The sequence below is a fragment of the Dermacentor variabilis genome, chromosome 11 (assembly GCF_050947875.1).
Source record: "Dermacentor variabilis isolate Ectoservices chromosome 11, ASM5094787v1, whole genome shotgun sequence".
Classification (NCBI taxonomy): domain Eukaryota; kingdom Metazoa; phylum Arthropoda; class Arachnida; order Ixodida; family Ixodidae; genus Dermacentor; species Dermacentor variabilis.
Genome location: NC_134578.1, coordinates 30657824 through 30685822, shown reverse-complemented (window position 1 = coordinate 30685822; position 27999 = coordinate 30657824). Strand labels below are relative to the sequence as shown.

At 47.2% G+C, this 27999-nt stretch overlaps 1 protein-coding gene and 1 non-coding gene across 2 annotated transcripts; one reads left to right on the top strand and one right to left on the bottom strand.

The window, feature by feature from the left end:
* Positions 1-35: 35 nt before the first annotated feature.
* On the top strand, positions 36-22112 carry LOC142563785 (venom protease-like). Its single transcript, XM_075674403.1, has 7 exons — positions 36-216; positions 1328-1361; positions 5775-5845; positions 7608-7708; positions 16271-16533; positions 17093-17232; positions 21839-22112. Exons 1-7 carry the CDS (start codon positions 88-90, stop codon positions 22034-22036), a joined length of 936 nt encoding a protein of 311 aa, XP_075530518.1. The 5' UTR covers positions 36-87; the 3' UTR covers positions 22037-22112.
* TRNAY-GUA (transfer RNA tyrosine (anticodon GUA)) lies at positions 21251-21343 on the bottom strand. Its single transcript has 2 exons — positions 21307-21343; positions 21251-21286 (listed from the first exon to the last, which is right to left on the bottom strand). It is a non-coding gene; the product is annotated as a tRNA-Tyr (tRNA).
* Positions 22113-27999: the final 5887 nt, after the last annotated feature.

Below are 27999 nucleotides of genomic sequence, written 5' to 3'. Positions count from 1 at the left end.
AGACATGAAGGCGCTCCTTTTTCTCGCAGCTCCCGACCGCCTGCCGGCACAAAGGAAACGCCAAACGAAGTCGCCAGGGGAAGCGACATGACAGGTCAACGCACCGATCCACCTGCGGCGACGTCAATGGTGGGCGGAATTGCCGATGCTGGGCACGTGGTGCGCGAAGCGGTTCGATCCTGCGTCACTTTGGCCGTCATATTGCTGAGCGTATCGGTGAGTACACAGAAGGCTCCTTTTTATACGCACTTACATTTGTCCCCGGTGGAAGAATATCGTTGGGAAGCGTTTTCAGATTGGTTGCTGGAGCTTCTCAAAAAGAAAAAAGAAAAAAGATGCGCGCGTGCCACATTTGATCGATCTCGAGCGATACATTGTAATGCGTCCTGCCCCCCACGCCGCGGCGGCTGCTTTAATATCAGTCGCTTGACGGCTTCTGGAATCCCGCGCTGATTCTGGACTGTTTGCACAGAATGGGTGGGGACACAGAACATAGTTTTCTTTTTTATGTGCCGATATTTTCAAATACGTCATGACCAGGTAGCGAGAAAGTATGTGTCAATGTGGAGAACACGCGTATGTGCTCGCGTGTAGCATTTCCTGCTAAATATTGACTCCTAAAGAGACCATGGTCTTTATTGGTCGCAAACTCGCAAAAGGAATCGTCGGCACGACACATGTCGGCACGGAACAGGCGATACGCGATACCATCGATAGGCGTTCGTTCTGCCAATAGCGAAGTATCCACTGGGACCGGATAACCTGACAAATCAGTTTATGGATGCATCACCTAGAGAACATAAACGAGCCTCTAACGTCTTGAAAACAATATCTCGTCGGCTTCTTTTGCAAGAGGTTTATTCGAGGTTCACTGGCAGACACGTCGGTGTCTCCTTCCGAAAGTGTAGGAACTTGTGCAATGGATTCAAGACTCACGCCGCTGCATCTGCTCTGTCCAAAACTTATTCACGGTATTAAAATACAAAGTGCGATAACACTGATACAAAGGGTACAAAGTGTAAGAAAAATGCATCACCTATTTCAACGCCCTCTATAGTCTGCATTGAGAGGGAAGAACAAGGGGATCCAAGATTTCTTTTTACATTAAATAGCGGTGACGTTTCCTGTACGGCATTCGGTCTTTGAGACATCGCGGCAAACAGCCACGAAGACACCAGCCAAAAATGTAGAAACAACAGCGCGAAGTATTTTTGAAAGAAAAATCCGCAATTGTTGTGTCACCTCCTACGCCCAATGTGAACGATGGAGCATATTAGTGTTTTACTGGGTCCAATAGTGCCTAAAGAGCTCCTTTCTTGTATTGCAGACTCTTACTGCGGCAGAGTTTCAAAACGAAAAACGTAAGTTGAGCAACACTTCTTTTTAGTACTAAGAAAGCATTAAGATTTCATAGCAACAGTTCTTTTTAGTACCAAGAAAGCATTAAGATTTCATTCCACCTACGCATGTGGAAGAACTTTTCTTCGCTTTCTGCTCCAGTGACAAGAGCAATTGTTTGATATGCTCATACCTCATGAGTAGGCATTACGTCATAAACAAAAGTTTAAATGCGTGTTCACCAGAAAAGTCCTTACGTTACAGTACTCTATGGAAAAGTATATGCCAGCCGATCGCAATTTCGGAGATATTAGTGAAGGCACCCGGCCCACGACAGATATCTCGTATGGACGAAAACCCTTTTAAATGCGCTCCCGCGTTGTATTTTCGAGCTGCCACGATGAAACCACTGGAAATTCCTTCTTTTTATTCATTTTTTTACATTTATGTTTTTAGTATTTTTTTTCTTTGAGCTTTTTTTTGTACGGGAGGTCAAAAAGCTTTTGTTACTTAAAGGTCAGGGCTGAGAGATCTGCCTGGAAGCCTCTGGCCCCATCCAGTCTCTCAATGTCGGAAAAGTCTCCGGAAATATAAGGGCAAGGGTTCACGTCTAAAGAAGAGGCAGCAGTGAAAGCTGTAAGACGTCTTGCAGAAGATGAATTCACGCCCTCTATATTGTATATGAGAACGCGTGTGCGGCATCAGCCGCACATTTCCCCGACCAGATCAAAGGAAAGCCGAGATTTACCACTCACTCCCTTTGTGGGCTTCTACTCCCTTGCCTTTCATCCCGCAGGAAGCGCCCCAGTGTGATTCCACTTGCGATTCACACCGCGTTCTTCCAAAGAAAGCGCGACGAGGCACTTAACCCCTCTTCTTTTTTTTTTTCACAGCGACAACAACACCGACAACAAAATAGCAAAACCCATTCAGGTCCAGCCCGCCATACAGCCGTTATAGTCTTCCATAGCTCTGTCATCTCCGGCCGCGTTTTAAGTGGTTGAAAAGGCAGTGCCAAGAAAATCACTCTGATTCGCGAGGTCGGGATCGCAGCTTAACTTAACTTGCCGGACGAAGCTGCGGGCGCAAAGCGCGTTCCTTTAGTCATGCTTCATGCTGTTGCATGCTCTGACGTTGGACGTCCACATGTTCGAAACGTGATGGATATCATCTCAGTCGGCCGTAAGTTTATGTTCTTTCATTCGATATACAAAAGCAGGAGCCCGCATCCCAAAAGACAAAATTTTTTTATCATCCCCGTAGGCAAGAAGGTTTCATTCTTTCTTTCTCTGTTTTACAGCGAAGCTGATAGACACTAGTTGGTCCCAATTTTTTCGATTTGTGCTGACTGCAAAGCAAACGGCAGCCGCGAAATTGCTTTTTTTTTAGTTTCCGCGTAAAAGAAATATGTTTTCTCGTATATACGAATTACAATGCGATGCTATCATATGTAAATCGTGCTTTGCAAATATTGTGGCGCATTTTACTTTGAGAAATTCAGCTTCTGCAATAACGCACTTGAGCTAGACGGAGGGCCTAGCTACTAGAATGACGATGAATGCGGCACTTCAACCCACTTCCGCACTCGCTTGACAAGCGCGTGCAGAAGATGTGTCTGTCCTTGATGCGTGGGCTCTGCCTGATGCGTATGTCGCGCAGCGCATGCTGCGACCTGTAATTGACATTACGGCACACACTGCTCAGAAAGTCAAAGTGACGTTTCACTTCGTGAGCGCCAGTTAGTCGCAAGCGTATGGACGCCGCGAACATGTACAGCAAGCACCACCGCGTCGAACCGCAAACGGAAAGGACACGAACACGGTCGCGGATGCCACATTGATATCGACGATACAACGCCTGGTGTGCCACAGGGAAAGCGCTTACTGCTACACATGCAAAGAAGAGACGCCGCGAACATGCACAGCGACCACCGTGGCGTCGAAGCACAAACGGAAAGGAACGCGAACGCGGCGATTCTCTTCTCCACCTCCAGGCGCCTTCCTCCACTGACACTCGCTTCCCTCGCGGCGACGAACATAGTTTCGCCGATTTCATACGCGAACCATCCACGCTCAATTGCATGTAAATTGACTCGGTCACCTAGCGGCCACTGAGACAGACCACAAACGGCAGCGGGGATAGGGCTTTGTCTTTCAGTCTCTGCGTAAAAGATTTGGGTTTTCTCGTATATTCTAATAACAATTCAAATCTGAGGTGTTTGCAGCTTGCGCGTAAGTCGTACTTAACGCCTTTTGTGACGCAGTTAACATTCAAGAATTCATTTAGTTCAATAAGGCACTTGCGCTTGATGGAGGGCCAAGAAGAATTAGTATGCATGATGCACTTCAACGCATGCTTGTGCGCACGTGACGTATGTTGCTTGTGATAGTGGTACTTGTGTAAACGTCGTCTGACATCAGCAACAGCATCGCTGTATATCCTACTACACAGGGCGGAATGGAGGCAGATTTTTAATGCGATAGCGTTAAGGAGCTCGTGTCGCAGAAAAGCCGGTGTCGTCGGCGTCGGTGTCGGCGTCGGCGTCCGCGGCGTTGGCCGTGAGCGATAAATCACGGCAGGCACTTCATAAATAAAAAGCAACTTCCAAGATGGGCTGGGTGGGAATCGAACCAGGGTCTCCGGAGTGTGAGACGGAGACGTTACCACTGAGCCACGAGTTTTTTTTTTTTTTTTTATTACCTTGATTTCAACACCACTCAAACGCGTACAAAGTAGGTCATTTGGTGCAGAAAAATAATATTACATCGCTTCGAGAGACTGTACATATTTAAAAGGCACTCAAAGAGGATATTCGATGCTTCAAAGCGGTACAAAAGCGCCTCTAGTGAACGCGGTGTTGCCTTAGAAACGAGCTGTTTCTAAGGCTCAGGCGTGCGTCGCTTGCTCAGGCGCACATTTCGTTGTCGCGCCAAACGCTGCGTTGCTCGACGCTCACCGCGTCCGATGCGGGGCGCGTAGTCGCTGCGCCGTAGCCCATTGTCTTACACCCCTTGGCGGGTCGACGGGAACGCTGTCGCGTTCCACTCTTGAAGGCGAAGCTTAAGCGTCCTCCAATTTTTTTTTTCACTTTTGTTGTTTTGGGGAGCTTTATAATAAACTAGCGCCGTCACAATTCATCACGTCAAAGCGAGCTGGTGTGGTATATTCAAGGCGGCGTGATCGCCCGTCTTTCTTTTTGTGCCTTTTCTCCCCCTCTTTCTCCCGAAATTGGTGAATTTCAGAAACAGAAGCACTAAGTTTACAACGCCGGCATCTCAGTACCAAAGGTACTGTAAGCGGCATCACTACATCACGTAAAACCCCAAACCGATCTTATCCATTACTTCAAACCATAAACCGATACTTGGAAGTAGCACGAGCAGGGGGACTCAGTGCGTAGTTAGCTCCCTAGTATTTGTTCACTCAAAATAATTATTGTGTTTTTGATTTTTAGTGAGAAAAATGGAGACTTAGCATTATTTCGCGTTCTTCAGCCATGCCTCTAATTACTACCATTACTTACAGATATTGCTCCTTCATAATTGCGACACTTTCATGCAGGAAAAGCCTACAAACAAACGTTCGTCCGTCAATTTGTAGGCTATGATTAGTGCAGTTTTATAGTTATACAACAAGAACAATTTATTTGCCTCCTCCAGGCAATGCTACCTCATTCTAAGGCGACGCGAGGAACTAGCCTGGAGTTACGTCACCCTCGTCATCACAATTGTTTAATATGTCTACCTTAATGACTGCATTGAATTCATGTAGACACAATAAATCAAAGTGTGGATAAGCAACGTGCATAAACTTTAGGCCTACCTTAACAGAATGAATTCCATTCAGGCAGGCATACAACTTATACTTGGCGGTTGTAAGGGATGGAGGTGACAATAAGGACGCTAAATGCCCTGACATTGCGCCAAATCATCCCTAATTACAAAATTGTTCTGCACCCATCATATTAATATCATTGATGAATAATTTTAAGTGCGCCGTCCTTGTGAGTTTTTTTTTTTTTCATTGGTAAACCTTGCACTTCGTTCAGTTCCATCTTGGTCCTGTCATTTTTCTCAAACAATGTAATTGTTCGCAAAAAGAAGCCCCGCAGATAAGGCGTCAGGAACTCTCACACATCAGGTACCTTCAAATAAAGATTATGACATTCACGGTGTAACACGTAATTAAAGAATCATACAATTACACATATACGTACGCGACAAAACTACACGGGGTAGGAAACGTTGCACTCCAACGTCACGTTTTGTAGCTTAACACGAGAGCTAACTATCAGTAAAGGCGGTTCATCTCCCAATAAGGCAATTAAAAGTGGCGTAGCGACGTTGCTGAACTTGACACTTGTTTTTTTTAGTGTGTCTTTCTTTAAGTGCTGTAGACCTCTTCACGAAGTCCAGTTCGCACTGCGGGCTTTATAGAATGCGGTGTGTTCTTCGAGACCAGGGTGATCAACGGGATGCGCGCCAGTCAGGGGATGTTCCCCTGGATGGTGAGTATAACAATCAATCAATCAATCAATCAATCAATCAATCCATCAAATGTTCATTGAAGTGCCCACAAACAGATACAGAGTCTTTGTACTCGTGCACCTAAATAGCATTACACAAGACACCATGCATAGAAAATACAAATGTGGTAGAGAAAACAACTTTAGAGGACAGAAAAAAAAATTATCGCAGGTAACAGATAACGTACCGCAGTGTCGTCAGAGAGGAAGCATGAAAACAGGGCCCTGTGCCTATGAATGCACTTTTGAAGGCTTGCGCTTGCGAGCTTATAAAGGAAGTTTATATACCAATGCGATTAACACTCAATGCAGCTTAGCTGCAATGAAAATCAAGGGCAGAATATTAACAGAGGTGTCACCGTTTGCAGAAAAGTTATATTTCACGTTCTTATAAATCGAAATAAGAGTTATTGCTCTAGTTCTCAACGCAGAATCTTTGATTTCTGTTATATTGTAGCGATAATAAACCAGTAAAGCAAGCAATCAAGCGTTTATGCAGTGACCAGCAGCACCTAAAGAGCCTTTCTTCTGGTGACCTTAAAAAGTGATGCACAAAACACAATGTGCAGAAATAGCAAATGTGGTAAACAAAACAATTTGAGAGAGCCAGAGATGAAAGGGGTGAGAAAGGCAGGGAGGGAAACCGGATGAGATTCAGATTTCCTACCCTGCTCAGTGGAAGGTAAAGGGGAGGTGACAGAGGGAAAAAATTGAGGAGAGAAAGAGCAAAAGCACTAAAAATAAATAGAGGAGGTTGGGAACGTCCGTGAGATTTATAGTCTCTCTAACAGGCCAGTCGAACGCAAAAATTTCAAGTCTTTACTGTCTTGTGGTGTCTCGTGGTGGTGACGACAAAGTCGTCAAGAGGCGCCAGTGCGGTCTCAAGTAACTGCCTGTGCGCGCTGCATAGGGGACAATGGAAATGAATGTGTTCGATAGTTTCCTCGTTGCTGTAGTGCAAAACAATTTGAGGTATGGAAACAAACAGGGAAAAAGAAGATGAGAAGGAGGGCGATAAAGTAAGTCAATCATGCAACGTGATTATTTTCACGTGTACAGAACACAGGCAATGCACTCAGAAATGCGTCAATACAGGCCCTACGTGTTTTATGAAATCGAGCCATAGGACAGCGACTGGTGCAACAAGGTCATGCAGAAAACGCGGAATGCCGCTTGGTACACTTTGTGCGGTCCAGAAAATTGTACATGATCGAGAATCTTGGGGCAATGTATACTATTGGATATGTACCGCCTTATAAAATAACAAAATGTCCGTTTAAGACGTCTTGATTTCAGAGGTCCAAGTTAAGCACATCTGAAAGGGCTGGACTAAGGTCGCTAGAATGGCAAAAGCCGTGCTTCAAAGCGGATACTCTAAATTTATTATGAACACGTTCGATGACGTGAGAATAACATTTGCACGTTCCGATCCCAAGTTGCAGAAACATCCTCTAACAGCGGAAGGCAGACAGAAGAATACAATTTCAGAAAAGCAGTCGGCGAGTTGAATTCATGCGTTATTCGACAAACAGTGCCAAGAGCGCGAAGGACACGTTGTTTCATACATCAAACGTGCGAGGAAAAGCACATCCTTTTGTCGAAGTACAAACCGAGACACTTCGTTTCGTCTACAGTGCGCAATGGAGCATCACGAAGAGTGTACGAAAACTACACGTGGTGTGTTTTTCGCGTGCAACTTATAATGACTTATATAATAACATTAATAGACGAAAATGACCCACAGGTGCGGCTTCTGGTCTACCTCAACGGATCGTCTCCAGCAACCTGCGGAGGCGCTGTCATCACACGGTGGCACATCCTCACTGCCGGCCATTGCGTCGTCAGGTAAAGCTATCGTGCTACGAGGAATACAAGCGGACACGGCCCAAAACAATTTCACCGTAGTCATTTCGTTCAGATCGGAGTTCCCTATGCAAAGCTCAGCCTTGAACGTGTCGTTTTGCAACATTACGATAATCGGTCTTAAATTTACCAACAATGGCTTTTTTTTTTCGTCAGAGGAGGGCTCACATGACAGTACCGAGTTTCGTTTAGCCGATTCTTCCTTAGCCTCTTCCTGCACTTTAGAGATAATCTAATCCCAATCGACTTCTCAGGAACGCACGAAGCCAAAATGACGTGCTCTCACAATTCGTGTAAATTGTGCCAAATTAATATATATATATATATATATATATATTCGAAATTCGCTGCGTGTCTCTGCGGCGTGTTTCGAGAAAGTCGAACCCGGGCCGCAATGTAACGCCAGCGTTTCAGCGCTGCCGTGGTCGAGCACGTCGCGTCACGTGATTCAACTCGCCTTGATTCTTGAAGTTCTGGTTCCTGTGCGAGGGCCATCATTGGCGCTGAAGGACGCTTTCGTTGCCGGAATCTGCAGGGCGTCTTTCGTCGTAATGCATATGGGCCGTTTTGACTTTGCGGGTTCGCGAAAACTTCGCTTTCGCCGACTCCTACAGTGCGTGGGGTCTGCTTAATTTTTACAGTGAAGCTGTTAATGCGACTACATGAATGCTCTAAATAGTTATATGGCCGGTTTCGATGATTTTCCGAAAGAAAGATGCATAACTCATGAAGTTTAAATTTGGAGAAAATGTGATGAACGATAGCGGTAATATGCGGGCAAATTGTGAATTTTACGAATCAATTAAGGGTTAAATGACAACTGCGAAACCGTCGTTATGTGGCCGTGTAGAAGCGCTATATGAAAGGCTCAAAAATTTTTCTCTGCTTGCCTGAGAATACTAAAATTTAGTATTCACAGCAAATGAGGTTTGAGGTGTTTATGTTTATTATATGTTTTAAAATTATTCAATACTCGTCTTCGCCCAAATATTATGCATTAATAAAGGCACGTCGTTTTCTTTGCCTTTTTTCATCGCTTAACTATGCGAGTCACAGTGTGCATATTTCTGTAAGCTAGAAAGCATGTTGTGAATCATGAACAATAAGCGCTTAATCTATGTAGGTTATTTATAGCCTTTGTAGAAGTTTACTTACCAAGCGTTCCAGAAAGTCAGGCTTCCGTTATCCACCGTTATCTTCCAATATCCACCGTTGTTTCCAAGTAAGATAAAGCAACTGCAAAATACACCAAATTCAGTGAACATAGCGGGAGTGTTAGGTGTACTGTGTGGCGAAAATCCTGTATTTCTGGCTTGTACAAAAGCGCCATAAATAATTACTAAACGCTCGTTTTCTTTTTCTTTTTTTACGCTTGGTAACATGCAATAAACTTTGTCTCTGCAGTGTCCTCGATTAACTATACAAGCCACGTCGTTTATATTCGAAGAAACTAAGCAAAAGGTGCTGGATAATATGCGCGCAAAATTCAAATTGGGTGGGTTAATTATGGCTTTCGGAATAAATTACCTATGTAAGCGCTCCGGAGCTTAATGAGTATGTTTTACAAGTAGCAAGAAATTTTGCCGGTTGCCCTGGCTTTACTACAAATGCCTGCAAGACCAAGTTCAGTGAGCTGAGAGCAAGGACTATCGCTAATCTGTGTGCCAAGTTGAACGCGCGCACATAAATTACTGGCTTTCTAAAACAAATCATTTAGCTAGCGCTCAAAAATATCTCGCTGACGTTTTCAGCTACAACTTCCTATATCGCTGTAGAACACCGCGTTAAAAAAATATTCAATTCTGCAGAAATGCGGCGCATGCTGACTCAAATGGGGCCCGGAATTTTTGCGCTCTTGGCTTTAGAATTAACATTACAAATACTTACTGAACCCTTTCCTTCCCTGCATTTTTTATGCATGATATGACGTTCGCCTGGTGTCCTCGGTGAAATAAACAAGGTAGCGTCTTTATGTTTTGTGAGAGTAAGGGCCAGGTATGATTATTATCAAGAATAATATCTTGACATCTGTTTGATGACAGCAAGGGCTAGGTAATGGGTATTGCCCGTTATTACCATGGGCAATATCTTGACACAACCTTTGCTTGGTGACAGTAAGGGGCAGGTAATGGTATTACTGACTATTATTAATGGTTGAAAGATACGGCAAATCTCTGTGGCAAGTTACATAGCTGTGAATCAAATTAATTAAATTATGGGGTTTTACGTGCCAAAACCACTTTCTGATTATGAGGCACGCCGTAGTGGAGGACTCCGGAAATTTCGACCACCTGGGGTTCTTTAACGTGCGCCTAAATCTAAGTACACGGGTGTTTTCGCATTTCGCCCCCATCGAAATGCGGCCGCCGTGGCCGGGATTCGATCCCGCGACCTCGTGCCAGCAGCCTAACACCATAGCCACTGAGCAACCACGGCGGGTGTGAATCGAATACAACATTAGCAAAAAAAAAAAAATCTTAACTAAGTGTTAGAAAGTGTAGTACGGCCGGCATAGCCTATGCTTCGAAATGCCCTAAAGTAACTGCCGGCTACACCCATGTTTACATTTATCAGAAAAAAAAAGTGTGTGTGTGTGTGTGCTGCATTCTAATGCAATTTGTGAAAAAGCTTTCAGGTTCACGGCCCAGTTAAAAGCGTCACAAATAATTACTGAACCCTCTTATTTTTCTTTCTTATTTCCTCGGTGGAATGAACAAGGTATACCTGGTTTATATTTGCTGGAAATAAAGGGTACCATATGGGTAATGTGCAGGTAAACTTTAAAGTGAGCGTACCGAAAACTGCCTTTGCAGTAAATTACGTATGCAGGCCATAAAGAGCTCCCTAAGTGCAATGATTTACGACTAACGTCTATTTGAAGCCACGGCCCTGCAAGAACTCTGAAGATGGTCACATTAAGCCAATACTGAAGTGTGGGGGAGGGGGGAAGGGGAAATCCGCACTGTGGCGAACTTTTAGGCGAAGCAAATTGTGTGCGGTTGGAAAACTGCCTACGTAAGTACTCCTTATGAAGCGCTGCAAAGCATTACATGCAGGCAATGCTTCATATGCGGGCAAAGTTTTGAAGTGTGTGATTTAATTACAGGCAACTGAAACATTTATTACCACTGCTCGAAGTAAACAGCTTCGCTAGTAATTGTGTCGCGGTTCTGCCGGGTCGCGAAAGGTTGCCTCACTTTTTTTCGCGCGTTGTGAAGGTTCAAAGCCTCTGTATTCCACACGAAACACTGACAAGCCTAAGAGCACCATAAATTACTCGTCATATAACACTTATTTCTCCGAACCAGTGCCGGTACACATGTTGAGTACGCGTCATGATGTTAATGTTTTCCTTTAGCGTCTCTTAAAGCACCAACTCAAGATATATTTTGCCGCCATCCTTTTTACGTGTGAAAAGCCTGTGCTACGTATAGAGCTTCTAGGAACTAGAAAATCACGTGTGCATACTCCTTCGAGATAAAGGAAAAGCGCTCGTCGCGTAGAAGAAACCTAGGGATGGTGATCCTGCACCGAAAGGGGAGCTCCTAAGCAAAAGCGAGACAAAGAGGCGATGGTGGCAGTCATGCGCTGCCGAGCTCGTTCCCACCGATCTTGTGGTCGCCACCGCATGCCTATTGCTCGAAGCTGCCGCCGCGTATCATTAGTGAGCATGAACGTGCATGCCAGAAAGGTGGGATTGATTATTGTTGGTTGAATGTTCACGTCTCAACGAAACCGTACTGGAGTACTGTGAGTTAATTTTGAGCATTTGAGGTTGCCTAATGGGTCACTAAGTATAGAACGCACTGAGTAAGTTTAGACTTGCAAACTATTCTTTCTAAACTCCATTTTTCCTCATTTCGCGCTAGCGGGTTGATTACTATGGAGGAGAAAATGATGGCCACACTTACTTTTAAAGTCCCCCCGCCCCACCCTGAACCTCAGCGGCAGCTCGTCAGCGTGACGTCACGGATTTCAGACTGTTTTCTCGCACTTGGGCCGCTCCTTTCGGCGCAGTAGTTATCGAAACTTGCCAACTTCTATCTCTGCCTCCTTTAGTATACAATGTACGGCATTTTCGACAATTAACTGTTAACTAGATCCAATCAGACGCCGTCAAAAATCTGTGACGTCACAGTGAGCTGGAGTGGGATCTTTATTAAGATGGCACGACCACCTGCCCGTTGTTGCGTGTTTTCACACGTATACACCGCATCTCCACTCACGGAAGCAGTGGCTGTTTTGGTATTATGAAAGCGTAATTTACTAACTGCCTATTCTTCACTTTAGCGTATCGTCAACGCGCACACAAGCAGGCTACGTATTCCGCGGCAAAACGACCATCGCCGCTGATCAGCCGCGGCAGGTAGAAAAGATGGAGGGCGGCGGAAGGGGGAGGGGCGTATTCTTTAAACGTCCTAACTAAGCAGACTGTCCGTTTATTGCGGACACTTATGGACTAACCCGCCAGTAAATACACACCGACGTGTACGCTGACTCATACCCACTCCACGTTCTTTTCAAAGGTGTAAGAAAGAGTGAAGAAGGGTGTCTGTCGAGGTGAGAATCGATGAGTGCTGGTGAGTTGAACAGGGAGTGATTGTGGGTGAATGGGAGCGCACGCTGATATGAGCAAGAGGTAGCGTCTGTGGGTATTAATAGGTGCGAGTAAAGACATGAGTGAGTAGCGATGAGTGTGGGTGCACACATGAGTGTGAGACAGTGAGTGCTATATATATATATATATATATATATATATATATATATATATATATATATATATATATATATATATATATATATATATATATATATATATACATATGGATAGATATATGTGTATATATATATATATGTGTGTGTGTGTGTCTGTGTGTGTGTGTGTGTGTGTGTGTGTGTGTGTGTGTGTGTGTGTGTGTGTGTGTGTGTGTGTGTGTGTGTGTAACCTCACAGTCGGCCGTTCTATGTTCATGAGTGAAAGCATGTGACGACGAGCCTTATAGCGAATCGCGCATCTTAGTTTCGGTTTTCTCGATACTCGTGAACTATCTGCGATAATCAAGGGAAAGAGCCACAGGGGCGGAGTTGCCGCACACGTCTTCCTGCGCCAAGTAGTCCGGCAGCGTTTCGCGGCACTTTTCCTTTCTTGAAACGGATTGCAACTTGAACGGGTGATGGCTTCTCATTTGCCCAAACGCGGGAAAAGAAAAACAGGAAAATAAATCATCGACTTAACGCTCTGTGGTTGATTCTGTCTTATTTTCTTGCTGTAAACAATATATTTACGTTTTCTGTTTCTCAGCTTAAGCTAACGCTATGAGGATGTGGGAATTTTTTTCAGAAGTGCTCTTACTTGTGCGCGCTTGTCTTCGCTAGCTTTCCTTCCATTGTCACAAAAAGTTGTCCTCGGTATACATAGAAGATGTAAAGCAATACTTTGGATGGCAACCCTGCATTATGTTTTACATGGCAATTCTACATTACTCAACCGTCGAAGGTGTTCATCCCAGCTTCATCACTTTTGTGAAAGCTGTTCATCAAGATTAGAGCAAACTGTAATATGTAGCAATTCATCGCTAACAATTCCGTCAGTAACGTATGCCTATTAAACTAATGTTAATGAAACAGATCAGGAGTTATAATGTTCAACTGATATTTTTGAAAAGAAACAATTATTTGCTGTTGTGAAAAATTTCACAAGGGCCCCTCAACTATACTATAACAGCGCGTCTGATACAAAAACACACAGACACAAGTATATAGAGACACAGAGCATACTTCTTAAGATGAACCAACTAGCCAGCCCTCAACAAGGTGTTACGAAGGCCCCTCTACGTGTTATTCCTACCAGGGCCGGCTCCAACGCAGCCGCACACTGCATGGTCCAGCGTTAAAGCGCGGCCGTGTTCCTACAGGCATGAAGTTTTCTACAGTTTGAGCGCCGGGAATAGTCTAAAGTACAGCCTAGCAGCGTCTGTTTTGTAGAAAGTTAAATTAAATTTCTTTATATTTGAAAGTATTTCATGACCTCGTTTCCTTTTGAAGGAGAAAACAGATTCGTTTTGGGTTTTACATGCCAAAACTGTGCGATCCGATTACGAGGCACGCCATCGGGGGGGGGGGGGGGGGGGGGGGGGGTGTTCTCCAAAGTAGTTCTGACACTGCACGTGGGATTCTTTAAGGTTCACTTAAATGTAAGTGCGCGGGCGTTCTTGTACTTCCCCTCCAGCGAAATGCAGCCGTCACGGGCGGGATCGAACCCCCTTTAGCGAAGGAAGGCTGGGACAGAAAGTGAAAGAAGGAAAAAAATTACGGAAGTTTCGCCAGAATTTCGTAGCACTGACAGCGACGGCAAGCTCTATTATTGAGCTCTAACTCCTCAGATTGTTTTCTAACTATAGGCGGGTGCGACATGTTAGCGTGATGCAGCGCGACGCAGCGCAGGACAACCACTGCTGGGCTGAAGAAACAGCACCCTGGCCGTTGCCAGGCGTCTCAAAACGCTGTCGGGGTGAGCAGCGCCGCCAGTGACGTTGGAGGCGTTGCACCTCCATGGCGCAGGAGGTGAGACGACCGACGTAACACCGTCGGCGTCAGTCGACACCGAGTCAAATAATATTAGATAACGTTACCATATCTTGCCGTTTGTCTCCTCTAAAAGTTCAGCTGGAGCAGTGGTACTTCCCGCTCAATCTGTCACTATCAAATTCAAGACGTCTCACGTTACATCATCGACGGCTGCATAACTCGCAGCTATCCGTGCTGCTCTGGAGTTTATAGGTCCCAAATCACCACATTCATGGTCCATCTTTTGTGATTCAAAGGCAGCTCTCCAGTGTCTACTGTCCCCTTTCAACTACGGACCAAATGTACAATTAGTCGCAGACATCCGACTACTCCACCATTAAGCTATCGAAAAGGGACATCTACCAGTGGATACCGGGTCACTGCGGAATTTCGGGAAATGACAGTGCAGATGATGCTGCTCGGTCGGCCTATGATGGTGCCCAGATTGTACCCATACCGCTGTCAAGAACAGATGCAGCCACAATTCTTCGCTCCCTCGCACGCGAGCTTACGCGAACTCTGTGCAACACCAGTGAATTCACGAACACATGTCTTCACAGATTGGATCCAAGTTTGCAACTCCGTCTTCCACCAGGGTTGCCACGAGCGGAGGCAACACTTCTGTGCCGCCTATGGCTCGGAGTGGCATTCACGAACTCCTATTCCTTCCGCATTGGAATGGCCGACAGCCCTGCTTGCGACACCTGCGGCTGCGAAGAGACGATTGCGCACCTCCTTTGTGATTGTCCACGTTACAATATGCAAAGAAAAGTGCTCGTGACCGTGCTCGAAAAACTGGACAATCGCCCCTTCACAGAAGAGAAAGTTCTAGGACACTGGTCCAGACGGGTTTCGGCACTCAAGGCCTTAAGGGCTTTGCTCAAGTTCTTAAGGACATGTGAATTGTGCGAACGCCTTTGACTATTGTTGCGCGTAACATCGCGTTACGGTGTGCATTTTTCTTGTTTTTTTTCTTCTCTCTTCCTTCTCCTTTTATTCCCTTTACCCCTTTCCCCAGCACAGGGTAGCCAGCCGGTATTTACACTGGCTAACCTCCTTGCCTTTCCTTCCCTTTTGTCTCTCTCTCTTGCCGTTTGTCCGTCCTGCTCGGACCAAAGCACACACACAGCAGCTCTGCAGGAAAGCAGTGTGTTTGCAGTGTGAGGAGAGAGAGAGAGCGAGAGAGAAAGCTCTTTATTGAAAAGCAGAGTGATTCTTACAGTAATCGCGCACACAACGCTCGATCGTGACAGATGCGAAAGGCAGAACACTGTCCTGGCTCTGTCGCAGAGTCGATTAAATTGACCATGCATGTCGTCCTAAAGCTTTGGTCGTCCCCTTCCTTTCGTCGCTTTTGGAGTCAAACGCACTCCGCGTCTGTGGAGACCATCGAGCTAGCTCTCCGCGCGTGAGCCCCATATGCGCTGTCAAGAGGGCCACCTCAACGGTGGCCTGAACGGCGGCGGTGACAGCGTTTCGGCACCTCGAGCATCAGCGAAATTCATATTGCCGTAAAACAAGGCCACGATGAGCTCTCCAGAGTCTCACACGCCAGAACGGTGTTCTAGCTGTACGCGACCGCACCCTCTGATAGCTCGAGCGCAACGCTAAAATTTACCTTGATGTCCTTGCCAACGTTTTTCCGAAACTGGCAAATGTTTTCGATGAGCACGAGCCCGAGTGAGTCAGGCCTGACCGGATCTCGGTGCGTCCGAGTCCGAGTGACTTCACGATGACTGAGTCCATAATGAGCTTCCCCTGAGTTCACTTTGAGCCAACCTATACGAGAGGCAGGCTGGACCAGATCTCAGGGCGTCCGAGTCTGAGTGGGCGCGTTTTATTCGGATTTTGGTAAGCTATATAGTGTGAGTGAGCCCTATGCTTACATCATGTGAGTAAGTCAACGATTTACGTTTATTCTTCCGACCTTACGGATACGATTTCCTGTAATGGCCAGACGCACAACACCGCACGCAGGAACCACAAGTTGATACCGAAGATCGAAGGCATATACGGCGCAGCGGACACGACGTCGAAGTACGCGACCAAGACACAAATCGCTGCAGTGGCTCTGCACCCACGCTTCTCCGAGGACGAGTACCACGACGACATCGCCGTACTCAGGGTGCCCCGGGCGTTCGATTTTGGCGCCCAGCTCAGGCCTGTCTGCCTCAACTTCGATCTCGGTGACCTGACCGGCAGGACCGTCACTGTGGCCGGCTGGGGAGTTCAAAAGAGCAGTGAGTGCAGCGGCTTCGAGCATGGCGCATCTTTTGCTGCTTTTCCATTGTAAGATGGTAGAGTGTATAAACGCGACTGAACGAGGACGTAGAAAGAAACAGACACACAGAGACAGCGCTTCTCTGTGTGTCTGTTTCTTTCTACGTCCTCGTTCAGTCGCGCTTATACAGTCTATCATGGATTCTATCCAACCAGCCCGCCAACGTGTTTTAAGTAAGATGGTAGCTTTATTTTTTTTTATACCAAACACCGTCCGAAGATCGGTTGACAAAAAAAATTTATACAAAGTATACACACAGATGCATTGTTGTCCCTTATTTGAGAGTAACAAAATGCGCTGTCACACAGCTTACTGCGAACGTCGCAGCATGATCAAAGTCTATAGAATGCGCAATTCAGTCGCAATTTCTTTCACCGATAACACCTATCCTTTAGTTTATGTTCCTCCTGCTGAGGACGACCGCGAAGTTTTATGACTTCCCGAACTAACTTCAGCACTGCAGCTGTTTTTTAACCTGCGGTCACAATATTCGCCTCACCCTTCACACTACCAAACAGGCCGGGGACCCTCGGATAGGCTGCGCTACACGAAGCTGCAAATACTGCAGCAGTCCGTGTGCGAGCAGAAGCTGCAGTCATACAAGTTCAACAAGTCCAGCATGATGTGCGCCTACGGAGAAGACACAGACGCTTGCCAAGTAAGTGAAAGATACGAAGCGGTTTCACTGCATCCCCCCCCTACCCTCGCAAAGAACGAAAACGTCCTCCAAAGCACGTGAGCAAATTGTCAGCCTATAGCTATGACTGATTTTATTAAACACTTCAGTATCATGATCATACCGTGCTCATGCACCTAAGTCAGCTGAAAAGTATCTGCCCCAATGGCACTGTTGACGCTGGCCCTCGTCAAGCAAACTCATCCCCATATCGCAAACTTTAATAATCTCACTACGTCACCTAATATCTTGCCCTTCGACTGCGTTTACGTTCCCTTAGTGCATGTTGTGTAGGACTAGTTATCCATCGGTTATCTGTCCTGTACATTACATGACTTGCCCAGGTTCCCTCCTTTCTCGTCGCCGCAATTGCAGAGTACCACGTACCTGCATTCGCGCCCTAATCAAAAACTAATGGCGAATTCGGCAAATCGCACCTGTGCGCACCGCGCCGCCCTGGTGCGATGATGATAGGATAAAACGGCGCATGATGGCGCCCCGGCGCGCACCAGCGCGATTTGTCGAGGATGCCATAACTGCACCCACACATTTCGCCTCGACAATTCCGCGTAGCGCAGCGTCACCCAATCAGGAACGAGAACCAGCTGCGTGTCTTGCGGCATGGAGCGCCGTTAAGTCTTTCATGATCTTCATAATCGGCCGGGGTCGCACAAAAGCCCTACAATAGACAAGGTACGCTTCTGCGTGGTATAACGAGCATGCTCGTCAAGCCGCGATCTCGCTCACTTCGTGTTGGCCCGATGGTGAGGCCTAAGCAGTGACGTCACTCGCGGGCCTCTGCTAAACGCGTCGCACTAGCGCTCTTCGACCATTCGATTTCGTGTTTCTGGGTAAAATTAGGCGGAACTAACTACGCCGTAGAAATCAGAAACATCAGGTTTCGCTAGATGTCTGGAACCAGCTATGACTTCATCGAATTGCGAGCCTCAAGCACGTCTTCCAGTAAAATCAATCGCCTGACCATTTCTTTAAAGTATATTACTTGTTAATTTCATAGTTAGTTGCCTAATTACTGCTACGAGTCATTTTAAAATATAAGTGCCGTTGCGGTAACAGCAATTCCGCAAAAATTGCTTAGTCAATGTATCTTCCCTAGCTTTAAAGGAGGCCTTCACCAGGCAGCATCGAAAATCTTGCTTAAATACTGGACGTTTTGACGCGACGGCCGTGGATAGTTGCATCGCAATAATTTTTTCTAGCTCCTTTATTAATAAAGAAGATAGGAGTAACCTGAATGCATATTCGCCATGTTGCTAGCCGGCGAGCCTCACTGCCAACGTAGACACTATCTCCTTTTGCCTCGTCTAGCGTCTGAAAACTTTCCCTTTCGGCGTTCGCCCATAGCGGGGCCGAGGAATTACGTCCCATTTACCACACAAGCGCCGCCTCATTTAATGCCAATAGCATTTTTTTCCATTGTCGGACCAGTTTTCTTTTTGGCTGTCTAACTAACAGAAAACGTGGGCCGATTCCGAAGATGGCGCATTATAAAAATGTGCGGAGATCACGAAGGTAGTGTCGTGAAGTCTAAAAAAAACCGAAGATACATAATCACTTCTGATGAGTTGTGAATGCGAAAGCATTGATGTCCGATTGAATGCCACTGAGCGGTCCTTGGAGTTATGAACTCCTTGCCGGCAAGCGGGTGCGTTGAAACGCTTCGCCAGCGCTTCCTAGATAGCACAGCTTCCGTCCGTGACGTCATGCTCCCTTGCCCGAGTGCCATAGAATCTAACGGGGACGCTCCAGAGTAAGCCGCCGTGACTTTGACGTCGTCGCTTTCGACACGCCAGGCTTGGCAATGGAAACGGTGGTTCAAGTAATATGACGTCATAAAGCATAGTGCACAGGTTTGCTATCTAGGAGGCGCTGGTTTGCACTAAAGCCCCTACATCCACGCGTCACCGCCGACCAGGTTAAGTACCGCCAACCTGCCCTCCTCCTCCACGCTCCTCTCCCACTCACCCCCTCAGCTTCCGGCGTCAAGCGGAACTTACGTAGCTTCAGCTTCCTGTTCCGAGTGGAAGTGACCATATGTTTTTTTAGCGTTGTTTACTTTCGCGTCTACGGAGAGGCTTTAATTGCACCAGCTGCGGTTGAAACTGTTAATGCGATTCCATCCAAGAACCACCGCTTACTGTAATCGGCGATCTGGTCGTGTTCGCTGCTTCGCGTCAACCTGCGACAAGTTGTGCCACGAGAGACAACGTACAGTGGAATGTAGTGCCTGGGTGCTTGGAGACCGCTCCCGTTTTTCGTGCATTTGGAAAACAGCGACCGCAAACTACTACTTCAGCGGAATACAACAGCTTGTCCCCTTTGAATTCTTGTTTTGAAGCATACATCCCCTCCAGCCAGCACGTATGGAGGGACTTTAGTGAAGGAGTTCGCGACGCCAATTTGTACGGCAGACGCATAGAGTTTATGCTGTTGATTCTGAGGTTGAACTTGTCTCGTACGGCAGATCGAAGGTAACGAACGTCCCAAGTGTGTGCACTGCGTGAAGAACTGCAATGACGTGAAGCTATGAAATATAACAAGTTCAAATTTGCGTGGAGGGCATTCAGTGACATGGTGAAAACAAGTGTGCTTTTCTTGTGCGATATGAGTGGAGGTGTGCAGTGAATTGGTGCGTGCGCGCGTGTTGTAACGTGTGCAAAGGTTTACGGCGAATTGTGTTAGGTTGTGACGCGAGCAGATGTGTACGGCGAATTATGTTCGTGTGTTGTGCCCCAGCCCATGGCTCTCTGCACTTTGTCAGAGAAAGGGGACGACAGGCAAAGCTTGCGGGCGCAGCGTACGCAAACAAGCACGTAGATGCACACGAATGACGCTTGGTGGAATGGCTAGAGCGAGCTACTCAAATTAGCACCGGTTGCTAAGCACGGGCGTCTCACCATCGTCTGCAATCACAGTGGAAATTCTCGCAGCGCAACTCCAGGAAGCGTAAACGCCGGAACCGGAAATCTTAAAACCGGACATGCCGGAAGCGGAAATGCCGGAAGCGGAAATGCCGGAACCGGATTTGGTGTGAGGGGAAAAGGCGGTTGTCGCTACTTAACCAGTGGATCGACTTGGCTCGACTTGAGAGCGTGGGGTCGTAATTTATAAACTCACTACCGCCAGCGTTTTTCATTTCGAATGCATTGTTTTTTATACATTTATTCCTTTAAGCTATTGCCGAGGCGAAGTTAGAACGTCGGCAAGAGCTTGCGCGGACAAGGAACGCGCGGATAACACAAGCTTCCGAGAGTGAAAGCGAAGATGATGTGGTGTCGCAGCGATGCCCTTTCTCCCCGCACGCAACACCTGGGGCGGCAGCAGACGTTCCCTTCGGGCGGCTCTGCTCCGTCGAGATGTGGCGCCACAGCCAATGGGAATTTAGGTGCCGTTTCGCTGCTCCAGTTGACAGACGGCTGTTTGTTCACTGAATGGACCCTTTGATGCCTTCGCATGAAAATGTGGACCTAACTTCGTTCACAGTGCTCTTCATTTAAAAAAAGATCGTTTAAAATTTGCTGGGCGGTATTGAAGCCGCGTCACACGGGTTCCTCAAGAGCAACAAATCAACTCTTTTATCGCGTTGGCAAGGGAAGGATAATTTCGCAGTGTTCACACGGGGCCCTGGCACGCCACGTATCTCGGAGGCCATGCAAAAGACCACGCGGTGGCGCTAGATGGCGCAACGTGTCCAGAGGGAAGGGCGAGAGAGAAGCGCATCTACAGTAGACGCCTCACACATATGACGCGTTTCGGCCATTGGCATACATGAATAATCATCGCATAAGAGCTATGCACCTGTATTTCCCCTGTTATTTTCTTCCTTGTTGCGTTGCGCATCTCCAGTGAAGGTTCGGCGTACTTATTTTTAACTGGGATAACGAAGTCGCGTGCAATAATTCGTGACTATGTTGGGCACCTCACTCGTCGATCCCACTCTTTTTTTTCTCTTTTGTACTCTTCGCAAAAAAAAAAAAACTCCGTCGAGCCGGATTCGAACCAGCGACCTATGGATGTCCGCTTTGGGTGAAACCTCTACAGTCCACCGCTCTACCAACTGAGCTATCGACGGAACGGGATACGCTGCCCTGCCGGTTTGTCTTGAAGGCGGCGCCGCACAGTGTGACCCAGTTAAGATAAACTGAGGCGTGTCTCGCACGCCTTATGCGGAGCCGCTTCGACTTCGCAGCTGTTTTGTTCGTGGCAAAGAATGATCGCGCTTTGTCTGTGTCGTTGTGCCTTTGTTGTCACTGCTGTGTCTGACGTATAAGAGGTATGCGTGTGAACTTGATTCTCCGCCAGAAAGCACTGGTCCCTGGAGCGAAAGGTCACACGCACTGCCATTTGAAATTTGAGCCAATTCCGCGCGCAACAGCGGTAATTTGGTACTTAATTTGAATACGCGATCGTCAACGCGTGGTCCACGCGCCGCGCTTGTGTGGTTGCAGTGTCAAAAGGTGGCGTGAGGCCTTGAAACAGGCGTCCGTATGGGGGGTTTTCACTAGATGGAACCGCAGTACTTTTCGACCATTCCGAGGCGGCAGTTGCTTCTACTATACGTGCGCAGGGTGACTCTGGCTCTGCTGTGATGTTCCGCAAGGGGCACCGCTACATCCAGGTGGGAATCGTGTCGCACGGTGTCGGCTGCGCCCAGGGCATGCCGGGAATCTACGTGCCCGTCAGCGTCTACAAGGAGTGGATATTGCAGACCATCGCCGATGAGACCGCCTTCCAGCCGATCGATGGCCAGAATATGGTCAGATGAAAGCGCGCGTGAAAATGGCGACGCGCCTTCATGACCTTTTTTTTTATTATTACTAAGAGGCATAATAAACGCATCGATCGCCTTCTATACTACTACTCGTGACATGTGATGTGCTATGCTTACACCGCATAAGTGCGTTCAATGCCAGAATACTCGCTACACGTTGCTCTGGTAGAACCGAAACATATTCGGCTTATACCGCGGAACACCTTTCCGCTTATAATATCGGATGTGGCAAACCATACGTGGCTGTAAATAGCGGATTACGGATCTGAATATTTTTAATTGCATGTTTATTTTTTGCACATTGCCTACAGTTTGGAGCTAAACACGATATTTTTGGTACCTCGGGAATTTCTCATAACGCCCACTCTGTGGTGTACAGTCGAGCGCGAAAGTTTACGGACCACGCGAGCGCGTGGCCAACAACCCCCTCGAGACACAACCGCAGACAATCGACAGCAGCGCTACGCCCAATACGCATCCCTCCCATAATCCATGACCTGTCTATTTTTCTCCCTCGGCACCAATATTTTCTCTCTCTCTCTATCTCTTCCTTTTTAACGCGATGCGCTCTTCGGCAGCCATGCCTACGTGCGTCTGTCTCGAGAGCAGTATATCAAGACAACTGTTATCAGTCGCGTGCCTTTCGGCTGGCATCACTGTGATTTACGGGTTGCGACGACGGTTATTTTTTTTTCATTGACTGCTGCTCTTTACTGCTTTGACCTTTTCTTTTGATCGCACTTCCACGTTTTGCAGGCACCGCCAGCACGAGTGCTCCGGCACTGTAAGAGAAAAAATTTAACCCTTGGCCAAAGACCACGTTATTATGTTGCACGCATAAAGTGACAGCACATGGACATTTCTGCGGTTCTGCGGCGGCCGTGGTTTAATCGCACGTCCCCGCTTTTAGCAGCGCAAGGCCCAAGCCACCACGCCTCGACAGCGGTTACCGCTTGAAAAATTAGGAATAATCGGGTGCAATGACTCTCCGGACAAATTCATTCATAACACCCATACAGAAATGCTACGGGGCATGTAGAAAAAAAAAACTCTTGTACGATGTCAAGTACCCGTCCTTTTCGGTCACGTTACTAATGCGTGTTGGCATCGACTCGCAGAGAGAGTTAATAATCTAAGTTCGAGAATGCCGGGTCTTCCAGTCTTGTGCGATCGCCTGCCACAGCACGCCCGCAGGGCGGCCGCGGTTGACTCGTGTCAACAGGCGTTCTTTTTTTTTTTTTTCAGCATGCCCCACACATTTTCTATACATGATTCAGGCCAGCGCCACATGGAAGCCACTCAGGCTGGCGCACAGCAAGTTTTTCGAACAATGAGCCGACAACCCGTGCTTTATGAATACCGGGCTGCGGTCATGCTGGAAAAGGTAGCAACCGTCATTGAACGAACCGTCCAAAAAAATAAGGAATAAGGGGCCTGACGATAACTTCGTAGTACCTCGATGCCGTAAAGGGTCGTTCTATGCGCACACCAAGGCCATCTTTACAAATCGCTCGTTCCCACACGCTCAGGGAACACCATCCACTGGAGAGAAAAATTTGTTCGTATTTAGGCAGAAATGTGCAGGAAAAGGCATAAAATTCGATTACAATAACGCGTCCAAAAAATTTAGGGATTCATCTTGTGTACGAACTCCGTACGACTACAGCTACAACATCATTTGCAATGAAAGCAGTGCGCACATCATCATGTGGAATCACCATGGAAAGTCGCATTGGCAGCTGACGGAACAGTCCACCACTACAGAAAAATCCGGTAAATTCTTGAAGGCATATTTAGGTGAAACTTATTTGCAATGCAGGACTATTCGCAGTGCCGCGATTATTTTTATGCTCAAATTATGCACAAATTATTAACTTACCGACAATTTAGCCGACGCCAAACGTGCTGCTGCTGGTCCCAGCGTTTGGAAAAAGTCGATTCGTCCGTGAAGATCACCTCACCCCATTCTTCGGCTGTCAAATCTTTTACGACAGTAGCGAACGTAAGCCTTTCCAGCGGCTGCATGTCTTATAGACTGGGCTTCTGCTATGCTATGAAACAGTGTAGACCAAGCTCACTCATCCGTCTTATTGTGCTCGACGATGCCGTGAGAGAGGGTACTTCGAGGATATCCTTCGCGCTTCGAAAGGGGTCATTCACGACTGCAGCAGTAATCAGGCGGTCCTCGTCCTCAGTCGTGGCCCTTGTACGCGTCCACTGCGCTCCGCATATATGTGAATGTATACCGTCTTCACGGAAAGCATGGATTACCTTAGTCAAAGCAGTTTGCCTCCTATTGGTTCGGCGACGAATTTCACGTTGAGATCCTTGTAGAAACAAGCGCACAATGTGTATTCGTTCGTCTATAGCGGAACTCGAGGTGCCATCTTCCCTTACTACTGAACCGCGCCATTCCACCGATCTTTTCGCAATATGGAATTTCTGCGTTGCCTGATGCCACTCTGCGGCACGCCACACTACTTGCGCTCAGGTGTGTCTATCGTCCGTAAAGGAAATTTTGTGCCTGCATCCTTATCTCTTTTTTTTATTTTTGATAGCGGTAAGACGTCCATTTTACCCTTTCTCTTTCCATGGACAGAGCAGCAACACCCTTTGGAACAAGACGCGATCAAAAGACGTTGCGTAACAAATAAGTATCGTCGCAACTCTTCGCACAAACTTATATCTACCCATCGGCACACCACTCGAGGCCTGCGGTGATTGCTATGATACTGCTATCGAGGTAGAACCGTGGCGGCCTTACTGCATATGAGCGCTTAGCGTGATAACAACCAACTAACAGTGCGCTGCGCGGCAGCAGTAAGCTGACATGCAAGCGAATAACAAGAAGACCCATTTCCGGCCTAGCGCTGCTGTCGACGGCAGGTGGCGCACCGATAGGTGGCGCGGACAGACGGTTTGACGCACTCGCGCGGTCCGTAAACTTTTGCGGTGAACTGTACAATAGTAAACGCATGGCTATATAATTCAGACCGCGAACTATTGGGAAGCAAGCTAAGGCACAAGAAAAGACAGAACGCTGCGCTACTTGCGACTGAAAGTTTATTCCAAAGGTTAGAGGCTTTATAAACCCGTCATGTCCTATGCCATCAAACATCATGAAAAAGAGTAAGTAAAAAAAAAAAACCCTTTCGAATAAACTTTCAGTTGCAAGTAGCGCCGTGTCCTGTCTTTTCTTGTGCCTTACCTTGGGTCCCAGTAGTTCGCGCTCTGAATATAGCCATGCTTCCATATCAATTAACTCGCCCATTTTTCACTTTTCAAAATAACAAACGCGTTTGGGAAACAAATGTGCAGCATCAGCTAGAGCGACAACGTGTGGCGGAAGATTTCCGAATGATTTCAACTTGTTACGATGGGATTCGGATCGAATCTGGCAGGCTGGGGAAACGTCATACGGGCGTAATGGCTGAGCAGGAAGCGCGGTAATTACTTAACAGTCAACTATATATGGCTAAATGATTCCCGAGCGGCGGAGTAGCTAGCTTTATTTCGCCTTTGAAGTGACGTTTCACACGTCTTGTGTTCATGCAAACATGCCACCTATCTCTATAGCAATGCGTGTACACGTCTGCACTCTTGCCCATCTTATGATCCCTCGATATATAGCATACATGTATAGTAGTTACACGCCTATGGCGATCGTTCTTGTCGGTGCGCTTTATCGAACGTAACGCTCATGAATGCGTTACACTAAATGCCAGGGCTAGCGTCCGCAGACAAGGAAACATCCATTTTCGCAAGCTATGAACGGATTTCAATATTTGCCCTGTAAATGCTAGACTCACGCGAACATAGGAAGTTATCAGAGTCCACACTGGCCGGCATACGCACCAGGTTCATATACTGCGTGGAGCGGACTTCCGTTCTCCTAAAGCACGCCATATGGGATGGTTGGATACGGCACACCTGGATTTCCTTTCGAATTTGCCATGCAGCCAGCAATGTAGACAGGAAGTCGATGCTCTTCCCAGCGAGTCTTTGAAGGTAGCGCACTCAGTGACGTAGCCAGAATTTTTGTTCGGGGGTGGGTCCTTTGGGACGGGTCAGGCAGGGTGATGGGGAGCCTGAGCAGACCACCATACTAACAAAAAAAAAATTAAAAATGCTGCGGCGGGGGAGCAGGTGCCTGTTGTGCCGCTCCCCGCCCCGGTTACCCCACTGACCATAGCCGTAGCCTTTAATCCGTGAATGTCTGGCCTCAAACATTACACTCTTCAAGAAACGCACGAAAATGGCACCATCAATAAACTTTTGTTCATTGAAAGCACAGACCCTTTTCGCGAAGCAGCTTGCTCTTGAGGAAGGAGATGGTGCTTTCGGCGGCGCGCCTAACGTTGCCTCAGCGAAAGCACGCGAATACGAAACCATTATACCGCTTCTGCCCTGCTAATGTGCGATCAGCTGACGGAAACGCAACTGAGTGTTCGCTAACACACTGAGCTTCATTCGCGCTGCAGTATGTGAAACGGTAGACGAAAGACGTGTGCAGCGGCTGGCTGTAAAAATAGTGACTGGCATCTTAAGGAATTGAAGGAATTTGTGCCGGCCGAGTACAGACACCGCTGCTACATCAGCACCGCCCGTGTTGCCGGCCTTTCGCGATGCAGGCGGATTTCCCAGAGGTTATAAAAAAAATGTCACTCTTCCGCCAGAGTTGTATCGCTAAGCCCCAAAAAAGGACTTCAGCTCTGGTACGTCGGTAAGGGTGAGTACAGCTTGTTACACTGTGACAAAGGGAGTAGCGCCACTTCCTGGCATTGTAACTTTGCAGTACTTTACACACGTCCACCTTACACGCAAACTTACACCCACTATACCGCCAACTTATCAAGAATAAGTGAATGGCCGCACACTTCAATATATGCGGCGGAAGCAAGGGTAACGACGACTGCACCGTGTCACCGACTACAGATGAATTAATGTTCGAAGCTGAACGCTTTGTGAGGGTCCACAGGGGTATAAGCTAGTAATTAGTGATATGTCGTTGCTACAAGCTATCACAAAGTGCGGAACATCTACGCTCCAAGCCTTGTGTGCAGCATGAACAAATCTATCGCAACCGAGAACAATCTGTAGCGATAAGGCATAAAATAAACGATTAGATATATTGTGAATGCAGCGAGAAACGCTACTGAGCCAGAAACATTACAAACCGCTGCTTCAAAGTGTCTTCCGAATAAAGAATGAAAAGTAACACACACTGATCCTGATTTAATTCACTAGTGCAAAGTATCGCCAGCTTCGAATACATCTTTGGCTCTGTTTTTAGGGAAAGCATCGCATATGCTGCACACGCTGTTTGAACCGAAAGCACTTACGTCCTCCGAAGCTGCAGCCAAAGCGTCTGGCAGTCCACCCACTCACCATCTACGATATCCGCCGGAGCAGAGGTTTGCTGAGAGGCATCAGCATCACGCACATCAATCTTAAACATGGAGGCAGCTGAAGCAAGCAATGACGTGCCACCATGTGATAAAACATGACGGCAGCCACGGAATCGCTGTAAAAAGATCTACGACACTTTTGCCTCAAAACGTGGATGAGTGGCGCGTCTGCTTCCGCCTCACCGTCACAAGGAAGATCACGGATTGATAAAGGCGCGCGAAGTCGAGGCGGAAACATTGGTCATTCATGGACAGCTGTGTGTTGGGCATGTTGGTAAACGTACTTGGAAGGCATGTTAGCGCAGGTGGACAGGGGTTGCTATCTGCACATTGTCAGATTCCGCCATATCGTTGAATTCCCCATATTTTCAGCTGATTGGCCCAGAGGCCTGCTATATTGGCTGAAAAGGCGGCCATTGCGGAATTTGACACTGTCCAAAATGCACAGGGGCAAAGGTACAGTCACCGTTTTGACCATGGAGGAAGGGAAGAATTGAGAAAGCGCACTGTGCAAAACGATTGAAGCAAAACTTATCGGCCCAACATGTG